This window comes from Lampetra planeri, chromosome 19 (assembly GCF_965212315.1).
Source record: "Lampetra planeri chromosome 19, kcLamPlan1.2.h2, whole genome shotgun sequence".
NCBI lineage: Eukaryota > Metazoa > Chordata > Hyperoartia > Petromyzontiformes > Petromyzontidae > Lampetra > Lampetra planeri.
This window is the reverse complement of record NC_136125.1, coordinates 5,863,100-5,888,183: the sequence shown is the minus strand read 5'-3', so window position 1 is coordinate 5,888,183 and position 25,084 is coordinate 5,863,100. Positions and strand designations below refer to the sequence as shown.

The 25,084-nt window shown below is 49.2% G+C and overlaps 1 protein-coding gene and 1 long non-coding RNA gene across 2 annotated transcripts in view; one reads left to right on the top strand and one right to left on the bottom strand.

Annotated features, from left to right (window-relative positions):
* The first annotated feature begins 11,147 nt into the window (after window positions 1–11,147).
* LOC144724000 (uncharacterized) lies at window positions 11,148–14,615 on the top strand. The gene is made up of 2 exons (XR_013586433.1): window positions 11,148–12,190; window positions 13,051–14,615. It is a non-coding gene; the product is annotated as an uncharacterized LOC144724000 (long non-coding RNA).
* A 1,844-nt stretch (window positions 14,616–16,459) lies between these two features.
* The window catches only part of LOC144723995 (protocadherin-9-like), a 132,745-nt gene continuing 124,120 nt past the window's right edge, over window positions 16,460–25,084 (bottom strand). Inside the window, exon 4 of the mRNA XM_078602815.1 lies at window positions 16,460–20,326. Coding sequence (XP_078458941.1) covers window positions 19,761–20,326 — 566 coding nt within the window. The 3' untranslated portion in view covers window positions 16,460–19,760. The remainder of the gene's footprint in view (window positions 20,327–25,084) is intronic.

Genomic DNA, 25,084 nt, shown 5'->3' with positions numbered 1-25,084 from the left:
ATCTCCCCCCCCCTCTCTCTCTCTTCTTCTTTTCCGTAGCCTTCTTCAAATGTCAAAAGAAATAGGCAGTGTTTGGCACGCGTCCGAGAGAGTCAGCTCAGCCCCCCCATGGCTCGAACCTTCACATGAGAGAAGCGAGATGAGCGTCCGGCATCACATGCAGACTCAATGACGCAATTCTCGATTTGAAGTTTTCGTGACGGCAAGGATTCATACTCTTTAGTTCTTTCGGTAAAGTCACGTAGGTGAAAAATGTTAAAAAAAAAAATTCATTTTTTTATTTCTTATTTTTTTTCACCTAAGTGACTTTACCGAAAGAACCAAATTGTATCAATGACGCAATGTTTTACTTTCCCATCCGCGCTAATTCTTTCGAGGCCACTCGGCGCATTCGCTGCAACGGTCGGTCTCGCAAAGAATATCCATCACTTTTTGTTTCGTAGAACAATTATTAGTAAGTGAGTTGTTATTTTTTTTAAAGTGCGAGCAGAAAACAAAGCACAAAAGTCCACGTCGGCTATTTATCGCGGAAGCCAAGCGGCCTGTGGCCCTATACAAACGCTTTGTTACCTGTCAGAATCCCACATCCTGCGTCCGGCTGCCCGTTGTCGCCCGCACACGCGGCACCGCGATCACGCGGGCACACGCTTGCACATTGATTGAATGGGCGTTGTAAGTAAGCTGACGAATACACAGGAATCGCATTCGGCTCTGAGAGCGTGTATGTTTGTGTGAGCGGGAGTGTAGCAGTTAGCGCGCCACGCTACGAACCTGGTGACCTAAGTTCGATTCCCGCTCACGGCCAACACCAGTGACGATTATCTGAACTGGTCATGGGCCTCTCCTAGGTCGACTCAGCCTCTAATGCGTACCTAATGTCGTGTGTAAGCATCACCACTAAAAGAGACAAAGGAGACCCGGCGTGGTGCTAGCCACCCACCTGCTCATGTGCCGTGCCGGCCATCATAGTTGCTCGAAAACAGCACTTGACCCAATAGTATGTCAAGGCTATACGGGGGATCTTTGTCTTTGCGTGTGAAACAGCGAAACAAACTAAAGGGAGAAGGAGCCAGCTGGGTTGACAGATGGGGCTGCAAAGGCTACCGTCGTGGGGAAAGAAATCCTCAATATTAGTTAGCGGCTTGCAACCTCTACCGCTAATTTGTGCTGCATCAGATTAATCTGTTTGTGCCCGCCGACGTGTGCTTTGAGACCGAGCTTGTGCCCTCCTATGCCAACTCCTTTGATGCTCGTTAGGGCGGGAGGCTAACTTGGAACTCAGATAGACACGGAGCTGAGTGTTTGTCGCACAGCCTCGGCACTGTGGTGTGATGTCACCATGACCCGATTACATAAATGGGCTCGGAAAGGGCTGATTAAAAAAAAAACTTTTACCCCATCATAAAAACTCCTTCCTTTTATTTTTGTGAGGTTAATTGCAAGTTGTTGAAATAAACACTCGCTGAAAAGTTCGCCGAATAACGTAATTCGAACAATTAAAACAATACAATAGTGTCTGGTAGGAGTTCACTGATTTTCTTTCTCAACAAAACTACGTGTGTTTGTTTTAATTGGATATACATGTCATAATTCGGAATCATTTCCAAGGGAAATGGATTTGAGAATTACAGGCTATTTATCGTCTCCTGGTTCGAGGACAAGATGCGGGAAATTTCCGCAAGTATTACTTGATTAGTTCATTGTTGATTCATGAATGAATGCTTGATTGCTGTAGTTTCGTGCAGGCAACTATTGGCACACAGTGCCACGTTCCCATGACCACTGGGAAGCAAGCCGGTCCAGCTAATGAACCGCGCAAGTGCGTTTAGTTCAAAATTTTCCGGCAGCCTTACTAAGGTTACTGGGTACTAACGAGTAGGCCAACTGAGCCACGTGGCACACTCTCACGAGGTTCACTCCACTACCACACTGTGGCTGCTGTATTTAGGTTAGTTTTACTCATTGTTACGGATGGATGTGTACATAACAAGTCATGGCCAGGTCAAGAGGTCATTGCAGTTAATGCCACTGTCCCCATTGCTCATCGATGTGATGATTTCTCACCGTTTGGCTTCAGGTCTTCCCCTTGATCACCAACCTTCGGCTACCTCTCCAACGCCTAACCTGCTCTCCTCCAGTCTGCACACGTGTCTCACCCATCACAACCTCATCCTCCTCTTCTGCATCTGAAATACTTCCCTTCCACGTTCCATTGAGTGGTCATTGAGGGCTCTTTCTTACAACATCGGGCCAACCCCAGCAGCCTTTGTTTAACGGGCCGCACTCCACTAACGAGAGCTCCCGGAGTCAACGCTGGTCTCAGGCAGTGGGTTCTGGCAGACATTCATAACGGGGGAATTCTGGGCCAAGAGCAGCTCAGAATGGGAGGTCTGCTCCCTAGATAAACAAAAAATTCACCGTCAAGGGTCCACGTGTATGAGGTTAAGTAATGCTTACAATGTCTGTGCCTCCCCCTGCGTTGCCCTTAATGTGTACCATGAAGGGACACATGGGAAATGGCTCCCTGGCCGTTCCGCATCACTTTAATCAGTGGTTTCAGTTTGCCTGCTTAAACAAATGCTGTTGGAAAACATTGCTCCTCCAGGCCCCATGAGCTGGTGGACTAAAACATTATTTTATTTCAGCGTGCAGGGACACACGCTTGTCTCTGCTCATTACACAGGATGTATTAGGGTTGACTTTCGTATTTCACTTTTTAGAATGTCAGTTTTCTTCAGATTCATATTTAGATATTTTCATATTTAAAGCTTTTGGACCGTAATATTTTTTTTATCGTATTCTTGGTTCTTTCGGTAAAGTCACGTAGAAGGGAAATGATAAAATAATAAAAATGAAACAATAAAATTCTCACGACGTTTCGATTGCAACACAAGCAATCATCATCAGGTGTGAAAACCACTGGAATACAATTTTACGTGACTTTACCAAAGGAACCAAGAATATGAATCCCTGCAGTCACGAAAGCTTTAAATCGAAAAAAAAATTCTTGTACTTAATGTGATCATTTAGTATACTATCAAATCATTACTTGTTACTTTTCTTTACTTAAAGTTCCGACAACAAAACAATCGTTTTAAATTCGACATTTTGACATTTCAACCGCTAAAATTAAAAGCGACGTCATGTACTGTGAAAATAAACCATTTAATATTTTCTCTTTATACGTGACTTTACCGAAAGAACCAAAGAATAAATTTCGATTTAAAGCTTTCGTGACTGCAGGGATTCATCTTCTTGGTTCTTTCGGTAAAGTCACGTAGAAGGGAAATAATAAAATAATAAAAATAAAACATAGTAAAATAATTCTCACGACGTTTCGGCCACAACGCAAGCAGCCGTCCTCAGGTGAAGAACAGGTCTGTCGGAAAGACAGCGTCTGAATGAAACACCACCAGGCTTGGGGCGTATATTGATGCTGGGTTGGAGGGGGAAGAGCGCCTTGACACAAGAATTTGCATATCAAGAGGAATTTAGCATATTTATGGGTAATGCAGATATGGGATTAGTCATTACTTGTGGAATGCGTAGGAGGTGGGCGGGGGGTTTAAAAGTCATAAAATGCCCGTGCATTATGCAGGACTAGCAGCATCAAAGGGAGGGAGTAGGGTAAGCATTAATAAAGGAAAGGAATGTTAATAGTATACCAAAGAGTAATTCCTGCAGTCACGAAAGCTCCAAATTAAGTTTCAAATAAACCACGTGACGTGGCATCACGGGAAAAGACATCACTTCCTGCGACATCAAACATTCATGGATTCGTCCAAAAATGTAATTTTCATATTTTGCAGATAAATCCACAAATTAGAGCGACCTCTTTGGATTTTTACAATGGTCGTAAAATTGTGTACATCTAAAACGTTAATTTCATTACAACTTTGCCCAACCAAAAACAAAAAAGTTATTTCAGTTTTTCGTGTTTGGAGACGATTCAAGGACGCAGCTGGTGATATTGCAATTACCCTTGCCAGTATATTCACGACAAACCATGGCAAGGCAGCACAAATTACTTCGATATTCTAAAGCACTTGCCTAAACAAAAGGTATTGGAGACCCTCAAAGGATGTTTGAATTGTGTATCAAACTCACAAAAGAATACCATCTCGCGCACGAACAACCACAACCACAATACTGAGAATATATAAATGAACAGAATGAAATGTTCTTTTGATCTAACAGTCAAGCAGAGGACGGACAATCACCGTAAACTATGACGCATTCTTTCTGCGCGGCACATCGCAGAGATAAACACAGGCCGCGTTGATGTGCGCTTTACTGCTGACAAGATGATCAGCTACCGTATTTATTTCAACACACAAAATAGCCCCGCCTGATTCGTGTGCACCGCTTTTCATCCCGCATGTGTACGCACATCTCTGGCTGCAATTTAATGGAAAGAGCAGCTCAGATGAAAGGGTGGATATGTCTCATTTCGGCACATCTAATGTCACTCGTTTTAAAAAGGTAGAGAGTTAAGTTCAGTGGCGCCAACCGGGAGCTTTCACAGTGGATTTGCCCGGGCAATTCTCACTTACTCAGCTTAAGGTCAAAGTAATCTGTGTTGCAAATTGCATTGATTTTTTTGACTGGCAGATAAACTGTCAGGAGTCAAGGAAATGTGTCTGTGCGAGTCCGTGAGTCTGTGGTTTAGTGTGCGTGTCTCTGTGAGTTTATGGGTTTATGCGTGAGCCTATGTTTGTCTATGGGTGTCTTTGTGAGTCTCTTGGTATGTAAGTGTATGCGCCAGGTAAAGGACAGATGAAAGCCACTGGGGTCCCATTATCAAGACTCCAGCGGGGCATTGGAATGTTTGAGATTAGATGCAAGGCGTTCCGAGCCACCATTCCAAGTTCATTTGCGCGTGCAAACGAACTTGACAGGGTGCCTTGTTATTGCCCGGTATGGAAATGATTTGCGCCGAAGTTGCTTTATTTTGTCTTGTTAGTTGGTAGCGCTAGTTGAGTCGTGTGGATCGACCCATGAGAAGCCAAGGGGTGTCCCATTTTTGTGTTTATTGTTATAACTTGCATGAGCTACTCATATTAAGTTTGTGAAAAACTTCAATAGTTTGGGGGGGTGGGTTTCACACTTATTTTGTTGTCTTCTTTTATGTTCGTATTTTTAGATTGGGTGCCCCAGACATCCCAGGCCGCCACTGCCAGCTCCCCCCGGGGCTCTGTGAGTCCCCTCTCGCTCACAGTGCCGTAGCTAAGGGCAGCGAAGCGAGCGGGGCGGGTGAGACGACTGCCCCTGGACCATCTCGTGATAGGGGCAAGCCCGTTCATAGTGGGGGGGGGGGGGGGGGGGTTGCGGTGTGGTGATCCCGACGCCTTCGAACTAAAACCGTATCACATCTATCACTGTGACCTGGAAGCGCGGACCCCTCCCCCTAACCCCCCCCCCCCCCCAAAGCGCGGGGGCCGGGGCGATCGCCCCTATTCACCGGGCTCTAGCGACAGCTCTGGGTAGAATAGGGGGGAGGGGGTGCTACATTATAGCACAGAACTGTCTTTGTGTCTCGCTTTGGCTCCACTTACTCACCTGCGTCGCTTGCATGAACGGTGCCGGCAGTGAGTGGTGGTGGTTGTGGGGTTTGCGTGCGTGGGGGGTTTGGGTGGGCTGGTTTTGTTGGGGGGGGGGGTTAATCCGGCGACACGGGCAGCAGTGGCACACGTGATACCGTCGATCGACGGAGCAGCTGGAGTAGCAGGCGTCGGCCAATTAACACGTTTGGCTCAACGTGTAGCGGGGCGGCATCTGCAGCTTTTGATCTTTTCTTGTTGTTGTTGTTGAAACATCGATCGCAATCAAACAGCTCGTGGACAATTAACAGTTCATTAAGCGGCAGCCAGCAAGAGAGGGGGGCTGGGGGTGGGATAATTTGGGGGAGGGCGCTGCTACGCCGCAGCGTGCGTGCGGTGTGCGTGCGACTTGGCGCCGCTAATAACAACAACACCAACAACAACAATGACAACGACACCGTAAACACCAACAACACGAACACAACCAACGCAAACAATAGTGTGACGCTAAACATCGACACGAACAACCACAACAACGTGACAACGTAAACAACAACAACACCAACAACAACAACGTTGCACCGTAAACAACAACACAAATACCAACAACGACAACAACAATGTGACCCCGTAAACAACAACACCAACAACAAAAACAACAACAACAACGACGACGCATCACCTCCCCAAAGCCACGCACACCCTGCTGCCTGGCCCGCGTGTCGCTGTTGGCAATTGAGCAATTAATTATGAGCTCCTGTGCCGAAAGCAACGCTCTTAAAGTACTTCTGGGACTATTAAGGAAACAATGCATTTGGCCTGACATTGCATACAATGCGGCAAGGTACATGTTTGTATGATGTGCGTGGTTTTTTTTTCCTTGAGAAGCCTCGCATTCACTACCTATGCAATTTTTGTGATTATGTATTTGGGTTTTTTTTTGCGTAGCTTTACTGAACTCAGGCTGTAAACTGGTAGTTTATTCGATGGGGCCCCCAGGTGTTATTTGGCTTGCCCAATGCCAAATCCATCTCCCAGCCTCCCTCTCTCTAACTTACCTCGTGCACGTTGATGCACAAACCCTACGTTCCAGGATTATCGACAAGGATTTGCATTTATATGGTGTTTAAATAACTCGTAAACTCAAAGCGCCTTAACAACACAGCACCCTGTGTCATTAACCCGACCGCCTGAGCTCGATTACCGGCCACGGCTAACATCGTGGTCAAGATTGGTCAAAACGTCCCCTACAACGGACAGAGCGTGGGGAGGCCTTCATCCAGCAGCAGATTGATGACGGGCTGCAAATGTCCCATACTTTTAGGGGCCGTCCATAAATGACGTCACGCGATTTTGAACGATTTTTGACCCCCCCCCTTCGTCACACGACGTCACAAAAGTCAGACCCCCCACCTTCAAATATGACGTCACAAAGCTCTGCCCCCACCCCCCAAAAAAAATAAAACATGCTTCAAGTCGCTTTAAACTATTCTCATTGTAGTGCGTATTTAATGTGGCGCTGCACTCTGATGTTGTAGGAGAAAACATTTATTAAAAAGTCAATTTTATTAAGTAGAACGTGTTGTCTATATTTATTTAAAGTTGCGCATTTTGATGTGACGTCATATTTCTCAAACACCCCCCCCCCCTCGTCACACATCGTCACAAATGTCTGACCCCCCCCCCCTCCTAGGTGCGTGACGCCATTTATGGACGGCCCCTTATTACGATGACGTATAATCCTGTTGGCATCGCGTGCAGTGAAATCGCGTTGTCAGCAGCGAACATGTTGATCCAGGAGACATCACGCTTACCGGCGTGACCTCTGTCGACCTTGCTGCCTGATTAACAGACGAATCGTGCGCGCGCGCGCGCCGGCGTGCCCGCTGCATTCACATGCGTGACCGCGCAAAGACAAAGATCCCCCGTGTAGCCTTAACATACTCGTGGGGCAAGTGCTCTTAGCGAGCACCGAATGAAGGCCAGCGCGGCATGCGAGGGAGTGAGTGATCAGCACCACGCCCGGCTGCCTTTGTCTTCCCAGTGCTGATGTTTTCACAACGCACTAGGTATTCATTTTAGGCTGAGTCGACCTAAAGAAGCACAGGAACAGTTTAAAATATTCGTCACCGATCCATAATACAGGCTCTTTGGGTTAGATCGCGTCAATATAAATGCGTCGTCGTTAAACCCGCCACCACCCGACACAGCAAATGAGTAATGTTTTGCCAATTCGATACGAGTACAGCAACACCGGTGAGTGCAAGTGCAAATTTGTGGATTTGCAATTACACTCAGAGACAGGAAGAGGAGCATGGGGATGAGGAAGTCTCCGTCGGTGACATACATCATCGCATTGATCCTCATCCGGAGAGGTGAACACTGGGAACGATACTGACAGGCAGAGAGAGAAGAGGAACACGTGGATTTACAGCACACGTCCGAGTTGGACACCGCGTTGAATGTGTGAGATGGTAGGTTGGTGCCGTGGGCAGGATGCGTCGCCGCAAGCAACGATGGCCCCGGTGGTCGGGGATGAACGATGCAGTGGCAGCCAAAGACGAAGATGCTCCGTGAACGAAACCGCCGCAGAGATGGAGCGACGACATCCTCCGCTCCATGATCCAAATCTGTGGATTTGCTCTGGTGGGTTTTAACGACACATTTATATTTACGTGATATACCCTCCCCCCCCCAAAAAAAAAACCTGTATTATTGATATTGGTCGCGAAAGTCCACGTGTTAAACGTTGTCACCGATGTTCGCCCTGAGCGGGAATCGCGAACTACGGGTTCGCCCGGTTTCGTAGATCAGCCCGCTCACCACTGCACCCACCGCTGCCGACACGCTCACAAACACACGCGCGTGTGTGAGCGCCAATGCAGCAGTGGCAGTAGTCCGGTTAAGCGCAACTGCGGCGTGAACCCGGTCCCGAACCGGTCCTGTGCCTCCCAAGGTCTGCTCAGCCTAAAATGAGTAACCACTGTGCGATCACGCCGTGGTGTTGGCCATAGCAGTCTCCCTCGTGTTGGTTGTTTGCTCAGAGAAACCCGCTCAGCCAACAGCCCTTCGTCGGCTACACGGGCGATGCTCGACACGGCAGTTCATTAAATTTGTTCCTCCGCTGCATGATCCATTGTTTGCCCATGAGAGGCTTACTTTTTTAATCCAAGGTGCCCCCACGAGTCTCACGCTGAAGGTTGAAGGGTGTCCCAAGTGAAGTGACTGGGACACTAAGAAACAAGCAGGCGCCCGCCAACGCGTGCCGGAGTTCTCAATGTCATCGCGCGCAGGCGCATTCATTCGGTCAGTTATTCGTCTGCATTGTGTGGCGGATTGTGGGTGGCCCACGTGGGGCTCATTGCCCGAGCTGTTTCCATTGCGCACGGGGGAATTGCTGCTGAACTTTGCCTCCTCCGCGCGGTCCGCCCCGGGTCCCACCGGCGGGGGGGGGGGGGGTCACGGGGGCAGATCGCCCGCTTTGTGTAGGGAAATCTTCTTCTTCGCCTTACCTTGTCACGGTCGCTGCCGAGGGCACGGATTACCACCACACCGGAGGTCACACGGTGCATTTTATTTGCGACAATGTATCCTCCCATCGCTCCCCCCGTCCCCCCGCCGGTTTAAGGCAGCCCCCAACGCTGCTGTTATATAACCACCGCGATGTTTGAGACGCTGAGTTCGCAAGTGGTGCGGCGGGGGAGAGGGTGGTGGCGCGGTTTATCGCGCGCGGCACGACGAACCCGGCCACCCGAGTTCGATTCTCGCTCACGGCCAACACCGGTGGCGATTATCCAAACCGGTCCTGCCAACCCCCTCCCCTTAGGTGGGGTCAGCCTCAAACGAGTACAGGTACCTGGTGCGATGTGTAAACAACTCCAGTTAGTACGGTTGGCTACGTACGGTGCGAAAGAAGTTCACCCTCTATCCGGCGTATTCCCTTCCTTGGCTCTCCCCGCTCTGCCATTAGTCTTGGCCATCGTGTGTTCTCTAATCCGCGTGTTCCTCTCTCTTTCTGTCTCTCAATGCGATTCCGAGCTTGCGTCACTCGACGCTTTGTTGCACAATGACGCTGCCTTTGAAAGGAAGACGCAACATACATGAAATAAGTGGCGTTCAGTGCAAAGGCCCTTCTGCATGGCAGAGATCCCAGATACATTCTTCATCTCTCTGCTATGAATGAGAGCCATTCCTCCTAACATCAACACCATTGTTTTTTCCCCCCTTTTTAGGGCCCACAAAGTTATTGACGGACGCGGTGAGTAGTTGCTATTCGTGCTGTGGCAGAGGCTCGAGTGTGCGTGTGTGTGGACGGAGCTTTTCATCTCTTCCCCCCATTGCAATGTGGCACAGCCGCGCACTGTGATTTTCCTTACCTCTGACAATCATTCGATATGACAAAACGGAATGCGTTCGACAATAAAATACGCGATTAGGTCCGTAGCCATTGTACGCCCTTAGTTTATTTCATTTATTCTGTGGGTATATGACTCCCATTGGCAAATGTTTTGATTGCATTATCTCATGACAAATTTGCGTAATGACTTGCACTGTGCAAACTAGCATCCTGATTTCACGACTCACTGACTTTCCACTGCACTGCATTGAATTTAAATGCTGAGCCTGTATGTGTGTGTGTGTGCCTGTGTGCGTATTTGCACACTTACACATGCAGGGTAATGTATGGTTTTGGATTAACATGCAGACTGCCTCCATGGCATTTCCCAGAGCTACACGCACTTGTGTGTGCGTGTAGCGACTGTCCGTACATGTGTGTGGTTGTATGCCTGTACTGTTAGCGAGCACCTATTAAAAGCACGGCACACGAGGGGGTGGGTGGCCAGCACCGCTCCCGGTTGCCTTTGTCTCCCCGATGCTGATTTCTGCACACCGCACCAGGCGCTCATTGAAGGCTGAGTCGACCTAGGGGAGGCCCAGCACCGGTTCAAAGATGTATCTTCGATGTTGTCTGTGAGCGGGAATCGAACGCAAGTCGCCGGCTTCGTAGAGCAGTGGTCGAACCACTCTACAACGGCCCCGATAATACCATTCTGACAGTCTATTAGAAGCAATGTTTATTATTATTTGTGTTTGGGGAGCTGCACCGTAGTGGTTAGCACATTACACTACGAACCCAATGACCAGCGTTCCATTTCAGGTCACGGCTAACAATAGTGGTAAGTGGTATCTGAACCAGTCCTGGGAAAAAAAACACTAGGGAAACAAAGGCGGTCGGGCGTCGTCTTTACCAGACCACCCTATCGTGTGCCTTAATGAGGTTTCGCTAATAATAGTACTTTTCCCAACAGTCTGTGGAAGCTATACGGGGGATCTTTGTCCTGTGCGCGTTTGTGCGCGCGCATTGTAGGCTTTGATGTGTTAAGCACACGTCTTGCACCACACAGAGAATCAGTCACAGGTCTGATTCCATCTGCCCCCGCTAGAGTTATGATCAAAAAAGAATCAGACACGTTTACAGTTGAGAAAGGTTCTGAATAGGACGTAACAGAGACCTACGGTACGAGGAGGGATGGACGGGTTGATTTGAGGGGGGGGGGTGGGGAAGTGCAAGGTCACGTGGCATTTGTTTCGCATTAATGTCATTCACCCGGCACAGCAACCATAACAACAACCAGGGTGAAGTCAAGCAAAGCAATAACAGCAGCAGCAGCAAAACAACACATAGAGCAACACCAATGGCGTCACCAGCTGTGACAAATTCACAACATCAGCTGTAATTGCAACAGCAAGCGGTGGCTGCTTGAGTGTAAACAGCAGCAGAAGTTTTCGCAACAGAAGCGATCCGGGTAACAGAGCGGGAGACAAATTCGCGCCTTCGTGCACGGCATGAGATGGCAGTCAGCGCAGCGTGATGCTGGCCCGCTAACAAGATACAGCAAGAACAACAACAACAAACTAAACGAAACTTTCAACATAAATGAGAGAGATTCGCCCCCGTCATAGGAACGAGGAGTTTGCACCATTGGCTCTTTGCACAGGGCAGCTTGTAGAGGACGAGAGGAGTTCTGCGGCGGCAGCGGCGCGTTCCGGGTTGGAATCATTCTTGAGATCACCGGGAGGAGATGAGCCACCGCCTCGCCGCTCACTGGAGCAGGGGAAACTCACTTTCATCTTCTTGGTTCTTTCGGTAAAGTCACGTAAAATGGAAATAATAAAATAATAAAATAAAACACAATAACATAATTATTTAATTGTGTTTTATTTTATTATTCTATTAATAATGCTTTTATTGTGTTTTATTTTATTATTTCCATTCTACGTGACTTTACCGAAAGAACCAAGAAGATGAATCCCTGCAGTCACGAAAGCTTTAAATCGAAACTCACTTTGTTTCAAAGCGTCGACAGAACGCAGCGTTACGTTTCCGGGGGGAAGTTAACGAAACGACACGCGCACGGAATCCTTTAGGCAATGGTGGCGTTCACCCGCCTTGAAATATATCGCGTGCGCGTTCACCGCCTCGCCGTCAATCCACCGCTGCACGAGAGCCTCTCCCCCAGCAAAGACGGAACGTTGCACGCCGTGCAGGTTTTTTTTTCTTGCGGGGCGGCTCGTTATTTTTGGTCCCCGACTTCACTCCGCTGGTCCGTTGCGTGTTGACGAAGGGCGGTGAGAAGTTCAATACGGAGGTGAATTCTTCCCCTCTCGCTTACCCCTCTCTGCTTCACGGCACGCCACGCCACAGCAGCCTATGACAGCAACCCGCTTTGCCTTGCACCGTGGTCAACTGTTGTAGCAGAGTGCGCCACTATGCAAGCTCAGGGGGCCCCTGCTTATCTTCCGAGAACGCGATGAGCCTTAAGAAAAACTGCCGAGCAATTGGATCGCGGGCGAATGGTTGGCGGCACATGGTGTGGTCCGCCTTAGCAAATCGGAGAGGGCAAACGCGCTTTGTGTTATTTAACAGTCGGTACGGTGTCCTTGATGTATGTACTCTACACTCACCCGCAGTGCAATTTTACGTTCTGTTTAATGAGCCTTTGAAGGAGTTTGAACGCGACTTTACTCGCATTCCCTGCTTTTATTTGGCGTATCCTGGTTTAGTATGCTGCGTATTTGCGTCCATCCTCTCTTTCTCATCTCTCTCTCTCCCGCCACCGGTGCGGTCCCTTAAATGAATGTGCGCACTTTAATAAATACGAGTCAAGGTGACACAGAGAGGCCCGTGGAAAATCAAGGTTATTCGCGTCAACGTGGATTGTGCACCGATGCGCGATATAAGGGGATGGGGGGGAGGGCGTCGAGGAGACATCGTTGCGTAATCTGATTGAATGCAACTGCCCGCTTTGTACTTTTGCACGACATTCAATCGGCGGGAGCAGAGTTCGCGTTCACAAAATGCATTACATTTGGCTTGTCTCGAGAAAGTTCAGGACGTGTCGAAGTTTACCGAGAGTTTTTAAAAAAAAATGGATCTCACAAGGTGCGTGGCTGTTCCGTGGGTGCGATATGTCACGAAGCAACATTTTTGTTTTTTGGCATTGATCAGAAACGTGGACGATGACAACGGAAGTCGAACGGAAGCCGAAGAAGTGCGCGCAGCAGCGCGGAGGGACGCGCGCTTTGCATTGCCTCGCGACAGAAACGAGGGCACGTTGATGAGGACGTAGCGGACGTCAGGCGCATCACTTTGACTGTTGCATCATACTGGAGTGGTGCTGGGCAGGACACGGCACAAGTAGGGACGGTGGCCGGTGGTCGGGACTGTCCGCAGAGTGTGGCAGCCAAAGGAGGGAGGTCGTCCCGAGCGACTTCCGAGTACTTCTGGGACGGAATCAGCTCACACGAGACCGCGAGAGATGGCGACGGCTTGGGGGAGAGGAAGAATTTAAAAAAAAAACCTTCATCCAGCAGTGGATATATTATGGCTGATGAAATGTCTTGTTTGTCTTCATCAAGGCATCCATTGTCATGCGAAAGAAGATCACCAATAAGACAGTACTGTATGCTAATTAAGTAGCAGCAAATGTTGGCAATAGAGGGAATACATTGACGTGGTCCAAAGAGTTTGCTTTACGAAAAAAAAACCGAGGAATAAACTTCGCGTAGTAAAATAACGCGACAAAATATCCATAACTTTAATGGAATCTCCAAAGTTTCCCCCTGCACGAAGTAAAACATAAAACAACAAACCTTTACCCCCCCTGCTTTTGTCCATTGTCGTAAAAAAAATATATATAGTACAGTATCTTCTCTTTTTCAGGAAGTCCAGCCGAGGACTATAATACATGACACGAACCGGCTAAAGCATTGAATAGCGGGGTAAAAAAATCGACATCCGCAGACTGATAAATGTACAGCGTGAAGAGACAGAGATACAAACATTACTAGCTGTACCTGGCGTAACAATACGCCGATCTAGCAGATGTTAGTCAAACATTCACGCCATTATTATGTTTTAAACTTATTTTTTTTTATTAAAAAAATGTCTCTGAAGATGCAATCATCAATTTCTGGGTTCTGTTCCTACACCGCGCGAAGTGAATCAAACGATCTGGCTCTTCATAAAACGACGTTAAAGTCCACAGCCAAGCTGAAGTTATTACAGACATCCTTGGCCTTTTATTCATACGTACAGTATGATACATGAATAGTAGAGACACATGAATAGAAAACGTTTGGCAGAAGAGCCGGAGAGAAAGAGAAAAGTCAGCAATAACCACCCAGAAGTAGTGACACGCGGCCGCCCACGACGCGATGAGCCTCCCGGCGTTTGCGTTGGAGGCTTCACGTCCAGTGAGGAAAAGCCACCCCACTCACGCGCACACAGTTGTGAGTCGTAATCATGCGAATCCTCCAAGCGCCGCTGTCTTGCACCCGACGACTCAGTTGGCTGCCACGGAGTTTTCATTCGACTCAAATGCCCGTCGTTGTCTCAATAATCCAGAGAATGAAACACAAGTGCACCGGGGGATTGCCGTGTTCGCAAATGGTAAAAATACTAATGAAGGATGTTCTGGAAGGATGTCAGCCATGATGATGCTGCTGCGTGTGATGACGCTGTGAGTGATGATGCTGCCACATGGTTATAGATCATAAAATGCAAAGGATGTGCTTTTGGTGAAGTTCTGAGTCAAGGATGTCGTGTGATGATGCTGTGTGTGACGATTACCCAGAACAATCAAAGCATGTGGATTGGGAAATTTGTCAGAGGTGAGAACTGGCCGAAGGAAGTTCTCGATTGTAGGAATCCAAGAGACAATACGAGAAAAAAAGGGCATCGTAGTGAAAGTAACGAGAGCTCCAGATCAGACACGATGTGATGTCTTTTTAAATCCTTTATATTAAGTTCACTTGCTTGCTTGCGCGCTTACGACCGTGCAAATCTTTCGGTCGTTTTTAACCCACTTCCCGTGATCCAATCGAGTTGACATTTTGCACACAGACTCGTTGTGCGTGACAATTTATTTCCGTGGAAATTTTTTTACAAAATTTTCCACTCTTTAGGGATATTTTTTTTCATATTTAATTTAAAATACCAATGTGATAAAAATGAAACTCTTACTCAAGAAAAACAGAAATGAATAATAAAATAAAACCGATGCCACGCATATAAAGGATTTATAGTGAAAAACTTTGTTTTTACGGGTTAATTTTTTGTGCCCAAAGTCCCGAGATTGTGCAAGCGAGCGGGGGATCTGTGTCAACGGAAGACGGACGCGGGTCGGCCTGTCGATGAGATCGGAGGGCGGACATGTCGGACCGCACGCACACATGGCGGTACGCATTGGCACGCCGGTGGAAACCGAGCCACTCGGTGACGAGACGCGAAGCAGGCCCGCCACGGCAGCACGACATCACCGAAATCCCCATCGGGTTTTTCCTTCTCCGAGCTGACATTCGTTTGAAAATCCGCAGCCAAAAGTGACCTTTTAAAAATGTTAAGGCTCGTATTATTAATATGATGTAGTTGTGGTTTGATTGAAGACCACCCCCCCCCCCTCCCCTCGTATGGGGGAGGCAGGGTTTAACGGAGGTCCTTTGTAGAGATGTTTTTTTTCCCCACTTCAAATTCGATTTCCTGAATCCGATGCACGTTGTACGACGAGCATTGTGGGAAGAACCGCCAACTGGCTGCCAAGGTACCCGCACTTTGGGTTGCCACCAAGGGGAGGTGACAGGGAGGCAGGGGCTTCATAAAGGGGCTAAGAGGAGAAAGGGAATGTGAAACAGCGGAGTAAGGTTCTCCGAAAATGCACAGCCAATTTCGTCAGGTCTCAGAAGCTAAGCAGGCTGGAGCCTGGTTAGAACTCGCATGGGAGACCTCAAGTTGTTTACCAAGTGTTGCAGGTTGTGGGTCTGTGAGGTGGCCAGGATATGGTGGTAAAAGGAAAGGAATCTTGAATCCATCGGTGCAGAGCTTCGATTGTGTTGCCCCCTTCTAAGCGTGGCTTTGCTCCAGGAACGACAGTTTACTCCCACACGGAGCCACACACTTACGAATGGCAGGACGCTCCTGATAAATAACTTTGCGGCTTTCTTTGCCAAATACTGGAACTTTGAATTATTTCTAGATTTGAAGATTTCGTGACTGCAAGGATTCATACTCTTAGGTTTGATGACGGAGACTTGTGTTGCCTCCGAAACGTCGTAATCTTTGTTTAATTTTATTTTCATTAATTTTGATGTTTTACCTACGTGACTTACCGAAAAAACCTAAGACTTTGAATTATTATTATTGTACCATGTTAATGTCAGAAAGGGTCCAGAGCCACCCTCCTTCACCAACCCGCAATGACCATGGTGAAGCATGGTCAAACAACTCCCCCGTGACTAACAGAGCATGGGGAGGCCTTCATACGGCAGTGGATCGAGGAAGTCCTGCGAATTATAATAATCAGTGCGAGAAATCAAGTCCACAGTGGCGGTGTGATCACAGAGCAGATACGGACAAATGGTACCAACTAAATGCCACAAAACTTTATTGTGAGTGCGATCAGCTGGTTAGCAGTTTTACCTCTTTTGTATTTACCTTAAATCATTTTTTTTCCACAGTTACTTTACACAGTAATATACATACACGGTTTGTACACCATTTCTAACAAAGCGAAAGCCTTATGTTTTCGAGAGAGAAAAAAAAACGATAATCAAAGTACGTGCGTTCCGTACTTGTGTTGTTGTCGTTGTTGTTTTTAAACGTAAAATGTAAGTGAAATGAAACACCGTATAAACCACGATAAACTAATGCGTTGTCAGACACGGAAGCGAAACGAAAGGCTATCTCTTGCGGAGGGCTAACAACGGTCGTATTTCATTCGCTGTACACAGGTTACGGCAATAGGAAGATGCACGGCCGCTGGGCTCTTCATCGCGCGCGATAACCCCCACGCTTGCCACGTGCGGTAGGCACGCACGGACCTAGTGGAGCGGGGCGGATAGGGTGGGGTGGGTGGGTTGGGGGGGTGTTTTACCGCGGCCGAACGTGAACCAAAGTGAGAATTCGGGAACGGAACACAAATGCAAGGGCGCTCTCGCATAGCCCGAAACTTCGCGCGGACGGCGTTCAAAGTAAAAAAAAGGCAGAGTGGATTATCGGACACGCACGACAAGCGGTGGCATAAACAGCGCTCCGAGCGAGACGCGGATTTGCAATCTGACTTCTCCCGCGGAAAAAAAAAAAAACGAGGCGCGGGGTCTTCTCGGCCGACGATCGACGCCGTCGGTTGACGGGGAAGTCTCGCAGCGCCGTTAATTCGTCGCAAGTGCCGAATTACCGGTCACAATATCTCCCCAACCGGCTGGACAGTTTGCCCGGGTCGACAAACTGCGGCCACAGAAGCGTCACGCTCGGGCGTTAGTCGCGGCGCAGTCGGCCGTGGCGCTCGCTTGGCGAAAACGTTGCTTCGTTGGGGGTCGACTGCCGACCTGCCCCTCATCAGCCTCCTTGACCCCGACAGCTTCGTCGTTGAGCGACCAATTAAGGCCACCCCCTGCCCCCCCAACCCCCCAACACCGCCACTCACATCCACAACACGTCCACTCTGCATTGCCGAAAGGAATTCACTTAACAGAGTTGGAACCCCTGCGGGTTTCAATTTCGAGGTGGGGGTTTTTTTGTTGCGTGTGTTTAATTTGTTGTCCTTACTCCGCACCTCCGATTAGTACGGTTGGCTACGTACGGTGCAAAAGAAGTTCCACATACATACATACATACAATCCGCATTCTCACTTCAACTTCGCCCAGTTGAAACTCTATCACTGTTTTGGTTTCGACTGGAGACTTATTTGCTCTCCAAAGCCGAATAAAAATCACAATAATAACAACAGCAATAATAAGAAATTAAAGTAACTTTAAATAATGTATTTTACCCCATAATTGTTTGTACGTATTTCTTTATCGGGATAGATATATATATCGTATTAAATTCACGTCTCAATTTTGATTTGATTGTAAAGCCGCTGCATGCGGACGCTCGTAGCGGAGTGTTTAGTTGTATCGTTTCGCGTGAAACGGTGGCGCGTGGAAGGCGATGAAAACGTGCCGCGGAGTTCCACTCCGTATGTGCGCGTGGCAGTGGCAACAGTAGGGCCCGCCAGCTGATGAGATGACGCCTTGCCGAGGATCCAGGGCGCTACTTTGAATGCCCCGTCAACCAGTCCGACACGACGCTTGCTCGTCAGAGCCACCGAGTTGGTTAGGCGAGGCACGGGAAAAAGAACACGAGTGAAAGTAATAACAAAACCAGGCGCGACGTGGAACAAAGTTCAGATCATTAGGACAACACATCATGTTAAAGCATATGTGCGTGCCACTTTGAAGGTAAAGTTAATAAAAAGCCCATCAACTTTTCAACGTCTTGTTATTGTTGTTCTTATTTACATACGATGTGCATTGTGTCCACACGGAGAATAGACAATTCCAGATTTCCGTGGGGTTTTCAAGGTGGTGTCAGAATACATCACGTACACACAGGCTGTACAGGCAAGGTATTACGATACGTAAATACCACGATAGATAGCGCGAGCGCAGAAAACGCCGAACCCAACAAAAAATATATAACAATCACCACCGACGTGGACATCAAGGAGGGGCACTGCCAGTCTGCTCACAGCTTCATCAGTCAGGGCACAGCGTTCAGCCCAATGCGGGGAGGCTGATCTTTAGCCAAACGCCTCCTTGTTGTTGGTCAAAATCAAGTTCATCCTTTGGTGTGTGTGTGTTCTTGTTGTTGTTCCTTTCTCTTTCCTTTTCGTCTCGCTTTGAGTTTTTTTTTCGTCGTTTTTATTTTCTTCAAAAACCTTCCGTTGAGCGGTGGAGTTTCGTACGCGACGTCGTGGGGGGTGGGGGTGAGGGTTAAAGGTGGAGGAGTAATTTGGGCAAAGGGAAAACAACATCGTGTTAACGAAACCTTGTCGTCTAAAACAGAAGTGAAACGAAAGAGGTAAAAACCCCTTCAGGTTCAAATTTGGGCTGGCGCCATCGTAGATGTCACAGAATGTACACAATGTGTTTTTTTTATTTCTCTATTTGCGCTTAACTATACGCTCTAGTTACATAAAATATAGAAGCGGGTTTTCTGTTTCAATTTCTACCTGAGCCTAAAAGCTTTTGATGTCTGCACACAATATTTGACATGATTATACAACGGCCATTTAGCTACCCACAAAGGTCGTCTTTACCAGACGTAGTTCAGGACGGCGACTTGGATAAATTCCAGGTCGTGTTGTTCCGTGTGAGAACAAACTAAAATATGCGTGAGATTTGAGATTGCTTGAAATCGTAGGAATGTTGGTAAGACCATAAAAACTTTTTTTTTACCAGACTCTTCTCTCATTTGGCCAGTTTGAATGCCGACCTTCACCCTGGCAAATCATCCATCCAACTTGTCCGAATGTGACTTTCAGCAGCAAATAATATTGGCAGCTTTGTTTCTTAAAAAAAGAAATACCCCCGAAAAACACGGGACCATTGGTGAACCACAGTTATAACAAACCACATCAACTGCTCTATTGACCGGCCCATTTGACAAAAAAGTGGGAAACTTTACGTCGATCGTTTATAGCGAAACGAAAACAAAACTGGGGACAAATCTGAAAATAACGAGGTGGTGGAGACGGCGAGTGGGGTGAGGGGTGGGGGCGGCGGGGGGCAAGAAACAAAATTAAAGCTACCTCGAGTTGCCTAAAGCTTGCAGTGAGAGACACGTGACGGGGGTGACGGCTTATGAAGTTGTCGGTGGGCCGGAATTTTCACGCTGGCTACAAATAGAGCTCCTTGTTGAAGTCCGGGCTGGACATGGTGCTGATGGTGGCCGGTCGGTACGCTTGGGGCCGGGCGAGCGGGATTTCCTCTGCCTCGTTGACAAAGTCATTGTGCCTGCGGTAGTTGTTGCTGTAGAAGGCGTTGTAGTAGGAGTTGGCCTGCCGATTGCTTGTGCTGCTCGGCTTTCCCACGCCACCGACCGCATCGCCGCCCCCTCCTCCGCCGCCGTTGCCGCTCCCGCCGGCGCCGACGCCGACGACGCCGCCGCTGGGACCTCCGTGGTGGAACAACGCCGAACCGTTGGGCACCAGGTCACGGCGGTCCCACTCGGGGCGGTGCAGCGGCGGCGGATAGGAGGAGAGCGGGGAGAGCGGCGATCCCGACTTGGCCGGCCCTTCTCCGCCGACGCCGCCCGCCGGCATCCAGCAGTTGTCGGAGTGGCCGTACATCTGACACTCGGGCGTGCAGGTGGAGCACATGGAAGGCAGCGCCACGTCCGGGAGGTCCTTGGCCACCACGATGGGAGTCTGCAGGGCGGCGCGCGCTGGAACCACCGCAGGTCCTGTCGCGCAGACGATATGCAAAGGTGAAGACAAAATATCCCTCCCCTTCCTATAGGCACACGGGCGGTTGAAGTAAAGTGGTGTTAGAGTATTCGTGTAAGGCCGAGTGGATCTAGGGGAGCTCCACGACACGTTCTGATATTATTGTACTTGCAACTTATGTCAGCCGTGGCTGGGAATGGAACTTAAGCTGTAGTATAATGCCACAGGCACAAAGACAAAGATCTCGCATACAGAACATAATTCAACAGATTCTTGGGGGACATTTCTGCAAACGAGTGTAAATTAAGGCAGTCATGGCGCTCAAGGGGGAGTGGCTGGACAGCATCACACCCGGTCTCCTTCATCTCCCCAGTGACGATGTTTTCACACCACACCAAGTACTCATGTGAGGCTGAGTAGACCTAGAGGAGACCCATGACCGGTTGAGATAATCATCGTCGATGATTGGCCATGAGCGCTAATCGAACTCTGGCGTGCCAACCACCGCACCACCGCTCCCCAACGATCACACGCACACAGACGCACACGCACGCACACGCACGCACCCGCGCGTGTTGCAGGTCAACAAATGATTTTGTTGTATCAACATGCTGGATCGTGTGATGAAGTGGAGAGTTCACGTTGAATAATGGATAAAGCCCCGTGTTTCCAGAGGCGGGAACACGGGATTGTGAATGGTGTGGCCTCGCGCTTGTGTCTAAAGCTGTCCCTCCGTCTGGTCCTCATTCTGTACGTACGCACACATGTTGAACTTCTTTCGCACCGTACATCGCCAAGCATGTTAATCGCAGTATCGTTACTAATTCACATCGCGAATGTTTAATTCTGTGATGCGGGCCGAGTGCGGTTTCCTCCCCAATTAGGGAAGACTTGTTAAATAATCAAATCCATTTATTAACATTTAAGTGAACGCACTGACAGCATGACACACGTTGAAACCGTAGGCGAGATGTGAACGGGACGCTAATGGGTTTTGTCAATGTCATCAGTTTTGTTTAAACAAATCTGCATTAATTGGACATTCTGTAGTGATTTGGCAAAATGTATATGTGGGTAAATATGCACTTACATACGACGTTGAAACCGAAATGACAAAAGCATTTAATGGGGCAATAACTGATTTATTGTCTCGATTATTGTTAATTTCATATTCATTGTTTGAAATGTAAATGGGTAACGCCACAGTCCATATGCAGGTCGTATGTAGCGGGGTAAAGTGTGGTTACTCCCACCCCTTCCACAAAAACCATCTGGCTAGCGTGGAAGTGTAGGCCAAAACAGCACTCTCAATATCTCCTCTCTCTATACTTTTCAACGCAACGCGATCCGATGCTGATTCTATGTATTTATCGACTTCCTTGTTTGTATGTGGCATTATTATTGTGCGTGTGTCGCCTGGATAATTCGTAGAGCATCGAACTGTAGACACCCCCTATCTGGAGGGTCTCTCTAGAACTCCCTCTCCTGGAGGTACCTTCCGCAGGTGCTTGAGAGCAAAGCAGTTGCAAGGCTGCACCTTTACCAGTTCGTCACCTGTTCCTGTTCGTCACCTTTACCAGTTCGTCACCTTTACCAGTTCGTCACCTTTACCAGTTCGTCACCTGTTCCCGTTCGTCACCTGTTCCCGTTCGTCACCTTTACCAGTTCGTCACCTGTTCCTGTTCGTCACCTTTACCAGTTCGTCACCTTTACCAGTTCGTCACCTTTACCAGTTCGTCACCTGTTCCCGTTCGTCACCTGTTCCCATTCGTCACCTTTACCAGTTCGTCACCTGTTCCTGTTCGTCCCCTGTTCCCGTTCAGCACCTTTACCAGTTCGTCACCTGTTCCTGTTCGTCCCCTGTTCCCGTTCAGCACCTTTACCAGTTCGTCACCTGTTCCCGTTCATCACCTTTACCAGTTCGTCACCTGTTCCTGTTCATCACCTGTTCGTGTTCTTCACCTGTTTGTCTCTCACGCTGTGTGCAATGTTTCCCCGCAATTTAGGTGCACGCAGGCGCCTTGACGAAGCGCAAAAACCCTGCCTGTTGTGAGAAAATATCAATATACAGCCAAGAGGCTATTCATTAGGCGACAGGCGGCTTTTGTTTTTAGAGACACCCTGCATATAGTATCGACCTTCTGTATGGCGGCCTGGGCAGCCCGGGGACACCGCCGATGGGCTCGGATTGTGCATCATCCAACGCTCTCGGTCTCGCGGATTTAAAAATAGGCGGAGGTAGAGGCGCGGGCCCTGCAATTCCCTTGCTCGAGAGGCGTTGGACTACCCCGCACTTTACCCCGCCACGCGACGTGACCTGCCGATTGGCTTCACTGTGGTGTACCCAAATTGTGCGTACTTGTGTATGCATGCTGAGGTTCTTTCGCACCGTACGTAGCCAACCGTGCTAATCGGAGGTGCGTGGGAAGGACAAGAAACTAAACACAAAAAGCGGTTCTAAAGAAATTAGTTTTCAATCGAGATTTGAAAGTGCACAGCTCCCAGCGGCTTCCTAATATCGGAAGCAAGAGCGTTCCAGACGGCCGCAGAAGCGCATCTCTGAAAGCGCCGCGCGATGCAGTGACCGCATTAGTTCGACGGTTAGCCAAAAGCCGCTGCGAGGATGACCAGTGTGCGGTGTGGCGGGTTTTAAGTGAACTTGTCCGATGGAATCAAATTGGCGACCTCTGCATTGCAATTCCAGTCTGCTAACCCTTCACACCACTGCGGCAGCGATCTGCTTTTGTAGCTATAACGGTTACATAAGATTTACCAGCTTACTAAATCTTGCGCCCCGCTGTGAAATCCTTTGACACCATCCAGAAAGTGTTGGCCAGTGCGTGCTTATTTTATAGCCCATATTACAGAGCTCAATTATCTCTGAAACAAACAACAAGACATCTGAGAAAACGATAATAACAGCCATTTGCTTATTTGTACGGTGGTGGGTGTGGGGGGGGGATATGCTAATTTGATTAGTGAAAAAGAACGAGGGGCATTAACGCTGACGAAATAAGAGCCCTACGTTGAAAAAAATTATCCTCAGATTAATATGGCGACAACAAAGAAAGAAGGCAATTTATTTTATTTGCACAGCTACTACCCCGCGCGTCCGTGGAGAGAACCAATTGCGCGTCTCAATCTCGTCTCATCGGGCCGTAAAGAACGCCGAAACGGGATTGATTATTCACTGTAGCCTCGTTTATTGCAACACGAGGTTCCTTTATAATGAAGCCTAGTAGCCCGTCACAGGATATCGGCGCCTCCGTTTGACCACAGCCGCTTCTCCCCCCCCCCACCCCCACCACCACCACGGCGTACACACGGGCCGTGTTTAATTAACGCCCGCGAGGGGATTACAGATCGGTCACAAACGTGGCAAAGGGGCAGCGCTGATGGTTGCGTTGCTCACTGCGACTGCAACCGGAAGAGGCTCCCCGCGAAAGGGGAGAGATCTACACACTCCCCCTGCACCGTGCTCCCCCCCCCCATCTTGAAGGTATTTTTGGCCTACTCTTCCACAGCGATGTTGTAAAGAGGTTGGACTACCCACAGTTTACCCCACCTGTGGATTGGTTACCTACGGTCTACCCATTACACTGCTGCTGGGTGGACAGAGGCGGTGTGTGGTTGTGGGTGGGGGGATGCGGTACGGGAGGATGTGGAGCTCAGAGGGCTTGCCAAAGACCGGTACCAGCAGTGTCAAGATCGGCCTCCGTGGGAGAGGCTCGTGAAGGATGCTACTGGTCAGTTGGAGGCAGTCACCCTCCAACAACAACGGAGGGCAAAGGAGCGACTCTCACAAAAACGAGCGGAGCGCCGGGCTGCTAAAACGCAACAAGTTGATACGGCGGGGGAGAACAACTGGCGCATCTGTCGGTCATCTCAGTCAGTCGACCCATGGCACCTGCTGGGTCTGTCCCGTCGTGACCTCCCGCCAGCGAGCCTGCGACAATTTTACGTGGCCACATTGTGCACCTGGCCTGGCACAGGCGCCGTGGTGACGTCCCTTAGTGGTGAATGGCGGTTGTGTTGGTATTGAGCGGGGTGGAGGGGGTGGAATTTGACTGGCCCCCCACCGTTGTTTCCATCCGAGCCTAACCTGCCGACCTCTGCACTGCGGTGGCTGCTTTGTCCGCCCCCCCCCGTGATAGAACCGCGGCGGTAACCAAGGGGGGGGGGCACCGCCGCGCACGGAGAGGACGGGAAGTAGGGGGGGGGCCTTCCGCCAGCGCCGCAACAGATCCGCCGCAACGTGATTTGCTTCTCGAGGCCGACGAGCCGTGGATTTGAAGGCGAGGGAGAACACCACCCCCCCCCTGGGCCAAGACCATTAACCCGTTCAACATTTATTCAGCCAGAGCGGCCCACCTTGCCGCGTTTCCCACTCCCCCCGCTCCCCCACACCGACTGTCAAATCGATACTGTATCAGCTGCATCTGCTATAAGTGTTTTCAGAGGCAACGGAGCAGCTCTGGGCTGCAGGGTCTGTAACTCCGGCTAACAAGCGGCCTTGAGACTCCCTCCCCCCCCACACGCTTCCCCCTCCACTCCGCCTTCGCCCCAATCCTGAGCCCACGACACTCCCCTCCCAGTGTTCGTCTCAGAAATTGGTTTCCGAGTAACAAATGCCCGGCAATGCATCCGTTACCAGTGGAGTGTGTACGCGCAAAGATTCCCCATAAAAACGGTGATGGTTGTCTTTATTTATTTCCCCGTCAATATTTGGCGCAATAGGTGGTGAAGTTGGGGGGGGGGGGGAGATCATCACGCGC